This window comes from Pinus tabuliformis, chromosome X, assembly GCF_031772625.1.
Source record: "Pinus tabuliformis cultivar Carrire ecotype Pingquan chromosome X, CPIR1, whole genome shotgun sequence".
NCBI classification, from domain to species: domain Eukaryota; kingdom Viridiplantae; phylum Streptophyta; class Pinopsida; order Pinales; family Pinaceae; genus Pinus; species Pinus tabuliformis.
Window position 1 is genome coordinate 525,288,030 of NC_142308.1, and position 12,533 is coordinate 525,300,562.

General features: G+C 42.2%; 1 protein-coding gene across 3 annotated transcripts in view; it reads left to right on the forward strand.

The window, feature by feature from the left end:
* Positions 1 to 12,533, forward strand: part of LOC149141007 (uncharacterized) — a 212,690-nt gene that overhangs the window by 158,019 nt on the left and 42,138 nt on the right. For all 3 annotated transcript variants that reach the window (XM_089447093.1, XM_089447095.1, XM_089447094.1), the window contains 2 exons: positions 10,365 to 10,490; positions 10,629 to 10,841. In XM_089447093.1, the coding sequence (XP_089303219.1) occupies positions 10,365 to 10,490; positions 10,629 to 10,841 (339 nt within the window). The remainder of the gene's footprint in view (positions 1 to 10,364; positions 10,491 to 10,628; positions 10,842 to 12,533) is intronic.

Below are 12,533 nucleotides of genomic sequence, written 5' to 3' on the forward strand. Positions count from 1 at the left end.
TTTGATATAAAGCACATTGCCAACAAAGAAAATAAAGTACTACATGTGCTAAGTCAAAGAAAGCTTTTTTGTTACCATCTCTAGTATCCTTGATCTTAAAGTGGGAAAGCCTTAAAAAATGATGCTTGGCATAAAGAAGTAAAATATCTTGATTGAGATTGATGAGGAATCCAGAAAGGAGGTCTAGTTCTTAAGGAAGTATATTTGATACTAGATCACTTTGAAGGGTGTTTTGTTGTTCCAGGGATGGATGTACCTCATAAACTATCTAGAGCTTAAATAGATTTTGATATTTGGAACACATGATGCACCCTAATGAAGGTATCCAAAATATCAAAAGACTTATGCTACTCTGGAAATGTCTTACTTTTAGCCTGGGATGAATACAAAGGTATTGGTCTATATGGCATGTTGATTAGATTGCAAAAAGATTAAGTTGGAGCACATTTACTCAAAAGGATTGTTGCAAAATCTAGAAATTCTTGAGTGGAAGTGTGAAAGTCACATTGAATTTGTATTTTTCTCTATTTAAGTTGTAGAAAGAGTGATTTAGTCATGGTGGTTGTGGAAAAGTTATCCAAAACTTCTCTCTTCATATGTGGAGGATAAATTTCAAGGCCTCAAATGTAGTTGAAGTCTTCTTAGAAGAGATTGTGAAACCTCATGAGGTTCTTGTTACTGCAAAATCTAACACATTAGTGCAAAGCCTCAGTAAGCAATTTAGATTGAGAGAAACAATGGTATTAGCCACCACTCCTTAGCAACTATTTCCCTGCTATTCCGTGGAGATACTTTCCCCACAATGGAGGTTTCCCTAGTAGATCTTAGGTATTAAGTAACCCAAATAATTTAGGCTAGATATCCCCTAAACTACAAAAATCACGCAAGGATATATATTCAAAGATTGGATCCAATATCCTAACTAGTTGGACTGCATATGCCTCTAATAAATATTCAATGATTGGATCCAAATCAGTTGGACTAGAAATGCCTCCAAACCAATTTGACTGGCTAGTTTCGCTGATTTTGGTTTGGTTCTGATAACATTGGATTCAAGTTGGAGAAATTTGATTTTGTCTCACGAATCTTGTAAACAAGTTAGAACATTAGTGAGATTTATTTTGTCGATTGAGATCATATTGTTGATAGTAAAGAGTATTAGATTACTTAGTAGCTCTAATAGTTCATCAATTCAAGCCATTTGAAGACTGAATTAGACCTCAAAGGGTTTTTTGCAACTCCAACATTTAACAATCGGACTCAACAATTCAGTGGATGTAAGGTGTTGGCTTCTATAAAAAATGCACCTATTTAGAATGCAATTCAACTTAACTTCAAAAAGGTACAAGCAAATTTACAAAAAGACAATTTGCAAGTTACAATTATTCTTGATTATGGATTTGAATTGATCTTTAGGATTGAATGTGCCATCAATGCTTTGAGTTCTTTCATTACTAGCTTGATGATGCTTCAATGATTTGAGGGCAGTTGCCCATTCAAATTATGTAGAATTAGTGCAAAAATGGGTTATATGAAGTTAGTGATGTATGGACAGGTCATCATGACAAATTTATCTAAATTTGGGTGTTGTGTTTTCCACACATCCATTGCTTAGACAATTACATCCAAAGGTTCCCTTTGTCAAGCATACATACGTCTTGTTGCCCACCAAAAGTGGGTACCCCTATGAGAGGTTTCCTCTTATTCATCTTCTTCCAACTAACAACCAACAACCCTTGACAACCACCTTGTAGCCAATGTGATGTGCCACATTATCTCTGCTCCTTGCATCAGTTGTATGTTTCCTTGCCCATTTGTCGAGTGCATATGTTAAAAGTTGGGCAATCCGACCCAAAAGGTACGTTTTTCATTGTGCAACAAAGTGCTTATGCTTGTTTTTCATTTGGGCATTTTGAGCATTAATTATTGGGTGACTTGGAAGAAGAAAGGGCTTTGACTGTGGTTTTGTTCCCTCACCTTAAATGGGGGATTAATCTTCAATCCTAGTCTCGCGGGATCTCCTGTATTGGACTATGGCTTTAGGAAGGGCACTACTCCAATTTTGGTCGGGTGGTCCCATTTTCCTGTTCCACATTTTTCACTCCCCTCCGCACATTACAATCCATATTTCATAATTTCCTTCTCTAGGTCTACAAGACACTGACACTTCCCCTCCCCTTGTCCACATATCTAGGTTGGGCCTAGAAACATTGCCCTAGAGGTTGATACAACTAAAAGAAAGTTAAAAGCATATCATGGCCACAAGCAAGAAACAAAAGAAAAGGAAAATCATAAATGCAAAAGATGGTTGGGCTATTTAATATAGCACATGGGCAAAAGCCAAAGATGAGCTCTACCCCTTATCTGTTGAAGTTTCTAAGTTTACTTAGTTTAGAAACCCTTCATGCACTTATTCTGATTTATTCCTACCTACTTGTTATTTTTTCTTTAACAAGTTATTTACAAAGTAAATACTGAAAATAAATACAAGTGCATGCTCAACATATTATAGACCAACGACTAAAAGAAAAAATAACAAACACACCACATGACACCATTATTTTTGGACCAATATCCCAGAAAAACCCAATGTGGGAAAATCGGTGCAACTATTTGAGGGTTTTCTTAGTAAGCAATATCAGAGTACAATCTGGGTGCTGAAACTAGCCTACCCAACAGAGAATTTCCTTAGCAGCTATACCTCACAGTTTGAGAGAAATCTCTTGGTTGAAACCCTGGAAAATCCTTCCGGCATCTCCTCTGCACAAAATTGCTCTGCAACCCCAGCGTCTGCCCAATCTGGACTGCGTCAGCCCCAGGAGGCCCTGCGTCAGCTCTGGGAGCCTCTGCGTCAGCTACGCTTGCCCCTCTGGTGCTCTGCGCAGCACTTGGCTGCCTCTGCGTGGCCCTGCGTGAGCCCTTGCTGGCTCTGTGTCACTCTCTTTGGCTGTTGTGCTGCTCTCCCAACACAATCTCTGCGTTCTCTGTTTCTCTGTACTCAATGCCCCTCAGCGACTCTCTCGACCACTGATTCTATCTGTCTTAGCAAACCCCGCTCTAGAGAATAGAATCACTGATCACTCTGGTGTATTCTCCAAGTGACCCTCAAGCTTCCTCTTATACTTTTCTTGTTGACATCTCAGCGATCGAGATTAAGTCCCTAATCAACGGCTAAGATTAGATCTGGCTTGATCCATGTCTTTTGGACCATTCTAACACAGATTCATATTAATACACATTAATATTTTATTTTCCCTATGTTTAGACTTAGGGACTCCATTAAAAATATTAGTTATTTTAATATCTCTTGATCTGTTTAGAATCTGCCCAAACCCTTTCTGGGTATTGGAGATCTCATGTGCTCCAACCTCTCCACCAAATTTCGTGGCTAGAGCACATCTGATGCTACCCCAAATCAACACTCCCTCTTAGCGAGCATTGTGCTCTAGCAATACTCCTCACTGAGTATTACTCTGATCATCTGACATTGGTACCTGTGCTGATGCTAGGCCTTCCTGCCCACCATCTTCAACACTGCTGCCTCCTGTACTGCTGCCCATGGTTCTTCCACTGCCATTGCTACATCTGTACGATAACTCCCTCTGCATCCGTGCTGCTGCTGGTCCTTTCTCCCAGCACTGCATCCGCACTGCACCTCCTCTCATCATGTTGCATCGTGCTGCCTATTGCTGCACTGCAACTCAGTTACTGAGAAGTAAGTAACTGATCTCCCAACTGACCTCCCTGTTGGGCTAGAAACACCCACTGATGCTGAAGCTCCCTCTGCCGCTGACAAGTGCTCCCTCTCTCTGACCTCTGCGCTGCTGCAACACCTCCCTGCATCTCGCACCGTTGCACACCTCTCTGTGTCGTCCTGCACTGGTGCAACACTCCTGTGCCTCTCGCACTGCTGCAGCCTGCTAGCTCTGCGTTGTCTTGGGACTCCTGCACTGTAGCTCTCTCTGCCGCTCCATCCGCATCCGTCTCTACCCACTCAGCCAGTCCTGCTACTCCTCGTCGGGGCTCTCGTAGCAAGGTCTAATCCAAGAGGCTAGGTACCTCAAGGATCCTGCGCCTCATCGCTTGTCTGCCTGACTACAACTCGATGTCTCCCCACTTCTTCTCAAGTGGTGCATGTGCACTCATGGCATAGTCATCGTCTATCAAAACTTCCTTCTCTGCCCGTGCTGGCACTGCCTTAGTCTTGGAAGACTCTCCCTTACTCTTCTTCCTTGGGCACTGGGTCGCATAATGACCCATCTCCCCATAGTGGAAGCACTTGATCTTGGAGAGATCTTTCTTCTTCCGCTTTTCCTGCTTTCCCTCAGATGCTAGGGCCACATCCTCCTCCTCTTGCTTGACCTTGATCCCTTTGCTGCTGCTACCTGTCTTCGACTGTCGTCTGATCTCTTCTTAGCGAAGAGCTGCCCACATCTCGTTCCAAGGTAGGAGAGTCCCTCTGCCCAGGATACTCTGGACAAACACTTCCCAATATTTTGAGACAACATTCAGGGCTGTCCTCACCATAAGCTCCTGATCTTGTGTCGCTCCTATAGCAGTCAATTGGTCTCGGATCTCATTCAGTCCTTCAAGGAAGGTGTCAATTGATTGACCCTTCTTCATCTGATACGACCTCCTCTGGTTCTCGAGCAACATTCTTCTTTGCACAAAAGTATGCTAATACAGGTTCTTGAGAGCCTCCCATATCTCAACTGCCGTTTCCTTCTCAGCTATATGTGGTACCACATGATCCTTGACCTCGTCAAGGATAATGCACTTGGCCCTCGCCATCGCCTCTTCGTACTTGTCGTTATCATTGGGGTCGACTGGGATAGCTATAACCTTCAAGGTGAAGTTCTTGACACGATTCCTGTCAAGCACTGATAAGATTATGGCCTTCCAGACTGCAAAGTTCTATGCTCCGTCCAATCTATCCTGGTCTCTTACCCCGTGTAGTGCCATGACGCTCCTCTACTTCCCTCTTGGAAGTTCTTTATTCGACTCCTTTGAGTCTCTACTTCCCGTCTGGAAGTTCTCTTTTGGACTCCCTCTGAGTCCTGATTTCCTCCTGGAAATCCTTCTGCCACTTGTCGAGATGCCCCCTACTCTGATCGTCCTGTGCAACTGCACTGCTGATCTAGGTTCCTCGACTAGAAATCCTCAGTAACAACTCCTCTGGCCCTACTTTGTCAAGTACTGTTCTGACTACAGTACCTCGCCAGCTCCACCCTGCAATATTTCTGCAGCCTTCTAGACCCCAACAACTGCCTCTCTATGAATTGCATCAACCCCTCTCTGCCTCACGCTGGCTTAGTGTCACCCCAGATGGGTCTGCGTCAACCTTGGGATGCCCTGCGTCAGCCCTTTGGCCCTCTGCGTCGGCAACAATGGCCTCTTTGAGGCTCTGCACAGTTCCTGACTTCTTCTGCATGGCTCTGGCTAGCTCTGCGTCACACTTCTTGCCTTCTGCGCTACTAGAAACAACTTGTATCACCTTGGGATAGCTGTTTTCTGCTGCTATTGGTCCGCTCGGTTGATGTTTTTTAGTCCTCCTGTGATCTGCAATCACGCTCTGATACCATGTTGAAGTTTCTAAGTTTACTTAGTTTAGAAACCCTTCATTCACTTATTCTGATTTATTCCTACCTACTTGTTATTTTTTCTTTAACAAGTTATTTACAAAGTAAATACTGAAAATAAACACCAGTGCAAGCTCAACATATTACAGATCAGCAACTAAAAGAAACAAGAACAAACACACCACATGACACCATTATTTTTGGACCAATGTCCACGGAAAAACCCAATGTGGGAAAACCGGTGCAGCTATCTGAGGGTTTTCTTATTAATCAATATCAGAGTACAATCTAGGTGCCGAAACTGGCCTACCCAACAGAGAATTTCCTTAGCAGCTATACTTCACAATTTGAGAGAAATCTATGGGTTGAAACCCCGGAAAATTCTTCCGACAGCGCCTCAGCACAAAACTGCTCTGCAACCCCAACGTCTGCCCAATTTGGATTGCGTCAGTCCCTCTCTTTCTCACGCTGGCCCTGCGTCAGCCTTTCTTGGTCTGCGTCAGCCCCAACATGCCCTACGTCAGCTCTATGAGCCTTTGCGTCAGCTACGCTGGCCCCTTTGGTGCTCTGCGCAATACTTGGTTGCCTCTGCGTGGCCCTGCATGAGCCCTTGCAGGCTCTGTGTCACTCTCTTTGGCTATTGCGCTGCTCTCCCGGCACAATCTCTGCCCTCTCTGTTTCTCTGTACTCAATGCCCCTCAGCTGCTCTCCCGATCACTGATTCTATCTGTCTTAGCAAACCCCGCTTTAGAGAATAGAATGACTGATCACTCTGGTGTATTCTCCAAGTGACCTTCAAGCCTCCTCTTATACTTTTCCTGTTGACATCTCAATGGCCGAGATTAAGTCCCTAATCAACCGCTAAGATTAGATCTGGCTTGATCCATGTCTTTTGGACCATTTTAACACAGATTCATATTAATACACATTAATATTTTATTTTCCCTAAGTTTAGACTTAGGGTCTCCATTAAAAATATTACTTATTTTAATATCTCCTGATTTGTTTAGAATCTGCCCAAACCCTTTCTGGGTATTGGAGATCTCATGTGCCCCAACCTCTCCACCAAATTTCGTGGCTAGAGCACATCCGATGCTACCCCAAATCAACATTATCATTATGGCCAGCACCCTGGTTCTTAGGGCCCATGATTGCCCCCATATCATTAAGGAACCCATGCATGTCCCAACCCCTAGTGGGTGATGAACTGCCCCTTACATCATTCACAACATGCTCTCATTTCTTGGAGCTTTGAGCAGTAATACAAAGAAAAATCAAGAAAAAGGAAAAGGTAAATAAAGAGGGGTGGGAAAACAAAGGTTGAGGTAACACATGTAATGACAATTGCTCCCTTCTCACATCAGTATACTCAATATGTGGACATCCCTCATCCTTGCTTTCCTTGTACTCTTGGCATTTGGTTGTGAGACCCCCTTATCCCGACCCATTCATCATTACTCATATGCCACCTATTGACTGAAGGATGTATCGGGAAGATGTCTTCCCCCTTAAGGCTGGGAACACCTAATAGGGTTGTTTATTAACCACTCCTACCTAGGGAGGTAACATTACCTCGAGATCAAAGCCCCAAATTTGGGAGGGAAGCCCCATATGAAGTCTCAATTTTCCCTTGATTAACTAGCTTGGTTCACTTAGACGCACATTGTACCTAATGGTGAGGATGCAGCACTGCACATTATGTGTGATTTGCAGGTAGTTTCATCATGGGTTGGGAAAATTAACTGGGGCTTGTTACGGACCATCAGTGGTTGACCCCATGGGAGAAATTTTCTCCTAGATTTTTCTTCAGCTAACAACCAGTAGCCCCTTGCCAGCCACCTTATAGCTCCGATGTGCTACTATTCTCTGCCACCTGAGCTAGCCATTATGTACTCTCGCTCATTTGTCATTATCGTATGTTTGAAGGTGGGCCATCCAATCCCAAAGGTATGATTTTTCATTATGTAATTGGGTGTTTATGCTTGTTTTTCTTAGGCACACTTGAGCATGGATTATTTGCGCGACTTGGAAGAAGGAAGGTATTCGATTGTATTCTTGTTCCCTTACCTCAACTGGGGGCTTAATCCTATATCTTAGTCCCATGAGATATCCTTTATTAGCTACTAGCTTTAGGAAGGGCACTACATCGGAAACCCTGATTTTGGTTGCATAGTCCCGCTTCTCGATACCATACATCTCACTCCCCTCCGCTCATTACAATCCCTTTTTCACATTTTTCCACTTGGATCCACATTTGTCCATTGGGTTCACAAGGTGTTAGCTTCCCCTTCCCCTTGTCCACTCCTTGTGTCGAGCTTGGAATGATACCCCAGAGGTTGATGCAGCTAAAAAGAAAAAAGATAAAAGCATAATATGGCCACATACAACAGGAAATGTACCACAAAATGCAAAAGATGGTCGAGACAATAAATTTGGCATGTGGGCGAAAGCCAAACATGAGCTCTACCTGCTATCATTATGGCCATCACCTTGGTTCCTAGGGCCCCTATGAGTGCCCTTTTTATCATTAAGCAACCCATGAATGTCCCAACCCCTTGTGGGCGATGAACTGCCCCACCTTAAGGGGGTTATCACTGCTATATCTTACACATCATGCTCTCATCCCCTTGAGCCCCAAGCAGTAAAATGGAGAAAAATCAATAAAAGGCAAAAGGAAAATGAAGATGGGTGGAAAAACAAAGGCCAGGGTAACTCATGTACCATGATTTCTCCTTCCTGCATTCATATACCCAAGTTGTGGGCTTTCCTCATCATAGCTGTCCGTGTACCATGGCATGTGGCTTGGAGCCTTCCCTTTGTCCCACTCCGTTCCATCATTATTTCACATGACACCTGCCATTTGAAGGATGTACCTTGGTCCTGTCATTCCCTTAGAGGTTGAAACCACTTAATAGGGTCCTTTACTAACCTATCCTACCCAAGAATGTAACACTAGTACATGTTCAAAGCCCCAAATTTGGAAGGGAAACCCAATAGGAAGTGTCCACTTCTGCCCTTGATTAGTAAGCTCATTTACACAATTGCACTAATGAATCATTGTATTGGAAGGTGAGGATACATATTGGACCTTATACACTATTGCATGTGGGTTTTCATCTTGGACTTGGCCTCCCTATATGGGATCCAAGCCCTCGAGAGGATCACAATGGTGTTTGTAGTGTGAGCATTGAGAGCCATGGACCTCCATCCATGCAGAGCATTGATTGCCACACCATGGGCTTCTTCAACACGACCATTTACTTGGTCGTGCCCTAGTTATTCAAAGATGATGATGCACTTGGACCACGTTGCCCCAACCGACTACACATTGCACCTGACACTTGGTAGCTGTTCCAAGGCCCAAGGGAGGTTATGTCTTTCCTAGTGAGACATGGGAGGGCATGTGTCATCTTCTAGCCCTCATTGATGGAGCATTGACTTGATCAAGAGCCACTTGGTGACCCATGTGACCCATTTGGAGCCCACAAGCCCAACTAGGGGTTTGGAGATGTTTTGCAGCATAATTAGGGCATCCCCTCTTCATCATGATTTTTGAGGCCCCCACTTACATTTTTTTAGCACATGAGGCCTCAACGCTGCTCTTCTATGCCTCCACGCATGCATGACATCAACCTTGCATGGGCGTAGGAGGGAAATTTTGATTTGATTTTTGAGCTATCCTGGTTGGCTTGTAACCATGGATGGGTTACTTAGCACAATAGGCACAAAAAGGGGCTTTGTCTTTCATAATTTGAACCCATAACTCCTGTATAAATATGAGAGACCTAGTCTCATCCTATCATCACAGTTTGGATTTTCGATACCTCTATTAGTGATTTTTGGACCTGTAGTTGTGGATGGTTTTTTGGAAGTTTTGGATGAATTTTGATGTTTGGATAAAGTTGCTATCTTTCTTGGAGCTTCTATTTTACATTGTTATGGATGGATATGTTCTTCACTATCTTGTAAGTGCTATTTTACATTTTTATGGATGGATATGTTCTTCACTATCTTGTAAGTGCTATTTAATGCTGTATTTCTGTTTTTTGATAATGTCTAATGTATGGACTATTGTCTCATGGTTATTAAAGTGCCCTAATTGATGAAATAGTGTCTAAATTTGTAACTATTGGGAAATTTTGCATGTATTACTCATAGATAGTGAATGAATGAATGTTCCTAGGGGAATCATTGCATTTGCATCCTTGAAACTCCAATAACAAGTGTCATTGAAGTAAAAATATCTAGAGTTGTTGTGTAGCCGCTTCCATTAAGGTTAGCGAAGCTGCTTCTAGGTCTCCTTTAAAGAGCAAGTTGCCAATTTTTTTTTTGATTTTTTTCATTACCATGTATTCAGTTTCTTTATCGAGAAACCATATAGGCAATGCCAAAAGAAATATGTCAGTCCTTTCAATTATGCCTTCAGAAAGAAAGATTCTTCATGTGTTATTACAATATGCTTCATCTGCTGTTAGCTCAAACAACAGATGGAGCAAGTCTCAAAACTTTTGGTGAATGAATATACTTAAACTTTAGTTCAATATAACGACTTACAACTACCAGTTTGTCTGAACAATGTGAGCCTTTTTTCAATTTTATTCAGACCTGCAATGCTCGTTTAGGTGATGGGAATTGACTGAACTGACAATTTTGTTTCTTCTTATGATGCATGATAAAATTGCTTTTATCTGTATGATGATGTTTCAATAAGTGCAAATTATATATTTTTTCATTCCCTCCTACACTTACAAAGAGAAGTGAGATCTCAGTTCGTAATTCTTTCAGGTGCTAAAAACACTTATTCATTTTGGAGCTCCAGCATGTATATTGATTGATGGCAAACCACACTTGGGAACTGATAGATTGGTTCGCATACTACTCAACTTCCGGAAACATTTACAAGAAATGGGAGTATGCTCTATCAACCTTAGCCTAAAATAATGAACTGTTAGCTTATTGATTAAAATTTTAAATGATAAATCAATTGATATTACATGTCAATTATTGAGACGACTTTAGTGGTAACATAGATCATCTAAATCCATGCAGGTTCAGATAATGTTTGGAACTCGAATGGATGACCTGCTAGTGAGACAAACACAGGTTGTTGGAGTTCAGATTTCTGATGCAGGAGGTGACTCAAGAACCAATCTGCGAAAGATTGAATCTGATGCAGTTGTTCTTGCTGTTGGTCATTCTGCTCGTGATGTATATGAAAAGCTTCTTGGGCATAATGTTCTTTTGATTCCAAAAGATTTTGCTGTGAGTGAAGCTACTTATTCCTGTATGGAGGATACATACCATGACTTAAAACATTTCCTATTAATCATCCATGTCACTTGCATGATCTCCTTTAAGTATGCTGAGAAGTCATCATGGGTGTCTTCTTGTGGCCCTAACAAAGATGCATGCATGATAAGGTTGCAAAGAAAGGGAATTCACTGAGTAGCTCCTTAACTGATGCTTTTCTGCTGTAGCAGCTAGTGGACAAACTAAAGTCACAGTTGTTACAATTAAGTTGCAGAAATCATTTACGGGTTGAAATTATGCTAAGCTGTAATATCCCTTTTTCAAATTTCGGCTAAATTACCAGGGATTTTATCTTGGCAAATTTATTTCTCAAATTTCATCTAGAATGCCATACAAATTTGCAGAATTAAACATGATAAATTGTTTCCACAAATAAACCAATCAACCCAGGAACAAATGAAAATGCTGCAACCCAATAACACAACGAATAGAAATAAACTCAGCTTTATTATATTATCTGGAATGAGGTTTTACACGCCAATACAATCTGAGAAGTAGCTGAGGCATAAAAAAAATCGGCCTCCAAAATATCTGCTGCATCCCTGAACCTGGCCTCTAAAACTGTAACTTTTAATGATGCCCGAAATTGAGATCAGTGTGATCCCCACTCCAATCCACTAATAACATTAAAGCTCTGTGAGACTTCTGGATGAAGTCTCCTCAAGGGTACTAGGTTTTCGTCCAACACACACAATAGCAAACCCAAGGGTTTTTGTCCTGGGGCTATAGAAGCTGAGAACTAGGTTCTCTAGACGTCACTGAAGACAATATGCATAAATTTAAGATGTCCTCAAATGGTTTCCTCCTTCTCTTTTACAGATCTCATGGACCCCCCTAGAAGCCTTTATTTTATTATTATTTTAATCACTTAGTGCATTTTCCTTCCCTTTTAATTCAAGAAAATGGTCAATTGGTCATAATCACTCCTCAGGCCACTGAAATTCACTTCCCACCATCCCATCTTGTAGATCTTCTCGTTCCAGTTTCAACGAGCTATTGCACTAAGGTGTTCCATTGAATATTGCTCTCAGAATGCCATCTTAAGCGTAATTAATTAAGTTATGCGGCACGCCCAATAATAACCCTATTTTATGAAAGTTGTCGGAATCCAACGGAATGAAAGGCAGTTGTGCGGATGATGGGATATGCGAAGCGAATGCCATCAGATCCCATAAAAGCTCCTCAAAACTTCCCCAGGACCCCTAATGACATAAACTTATTCTCATTACCTTGCCATCCCATGCCTTGGAAATCCACCTTGGTTGTACTATAGAGGAAAATAAAAATGGGGACATGACAAATCCTCCCACCCCAAGATTGTTTGCCCTCAAGCAATTCGTATCTTTCCATTGCAGAGGCATCTGTAAACTGATGCCGAGATCCCAAATGAACCACTGTACCACGCCATGCCTCCAAAGCATGGACACCAGTGTAAGGAAAAAGTCTGCTATGCTGATGTTGGTCCACACTCAACTCATGCTGCTCTGCTTGGTCAATCAATAAGATCTATCTAAGAAATCTTGCCTCTCTCTCTATAATGGGCAAAAGTGGGCAAGCTGTGTTGCAAGCCCTGTCTCTGTACTCCTGGAGAGGGTGTTGAAATGTGTAACTAGGTTCGGTCTTCATAATGACATATGTAATCAT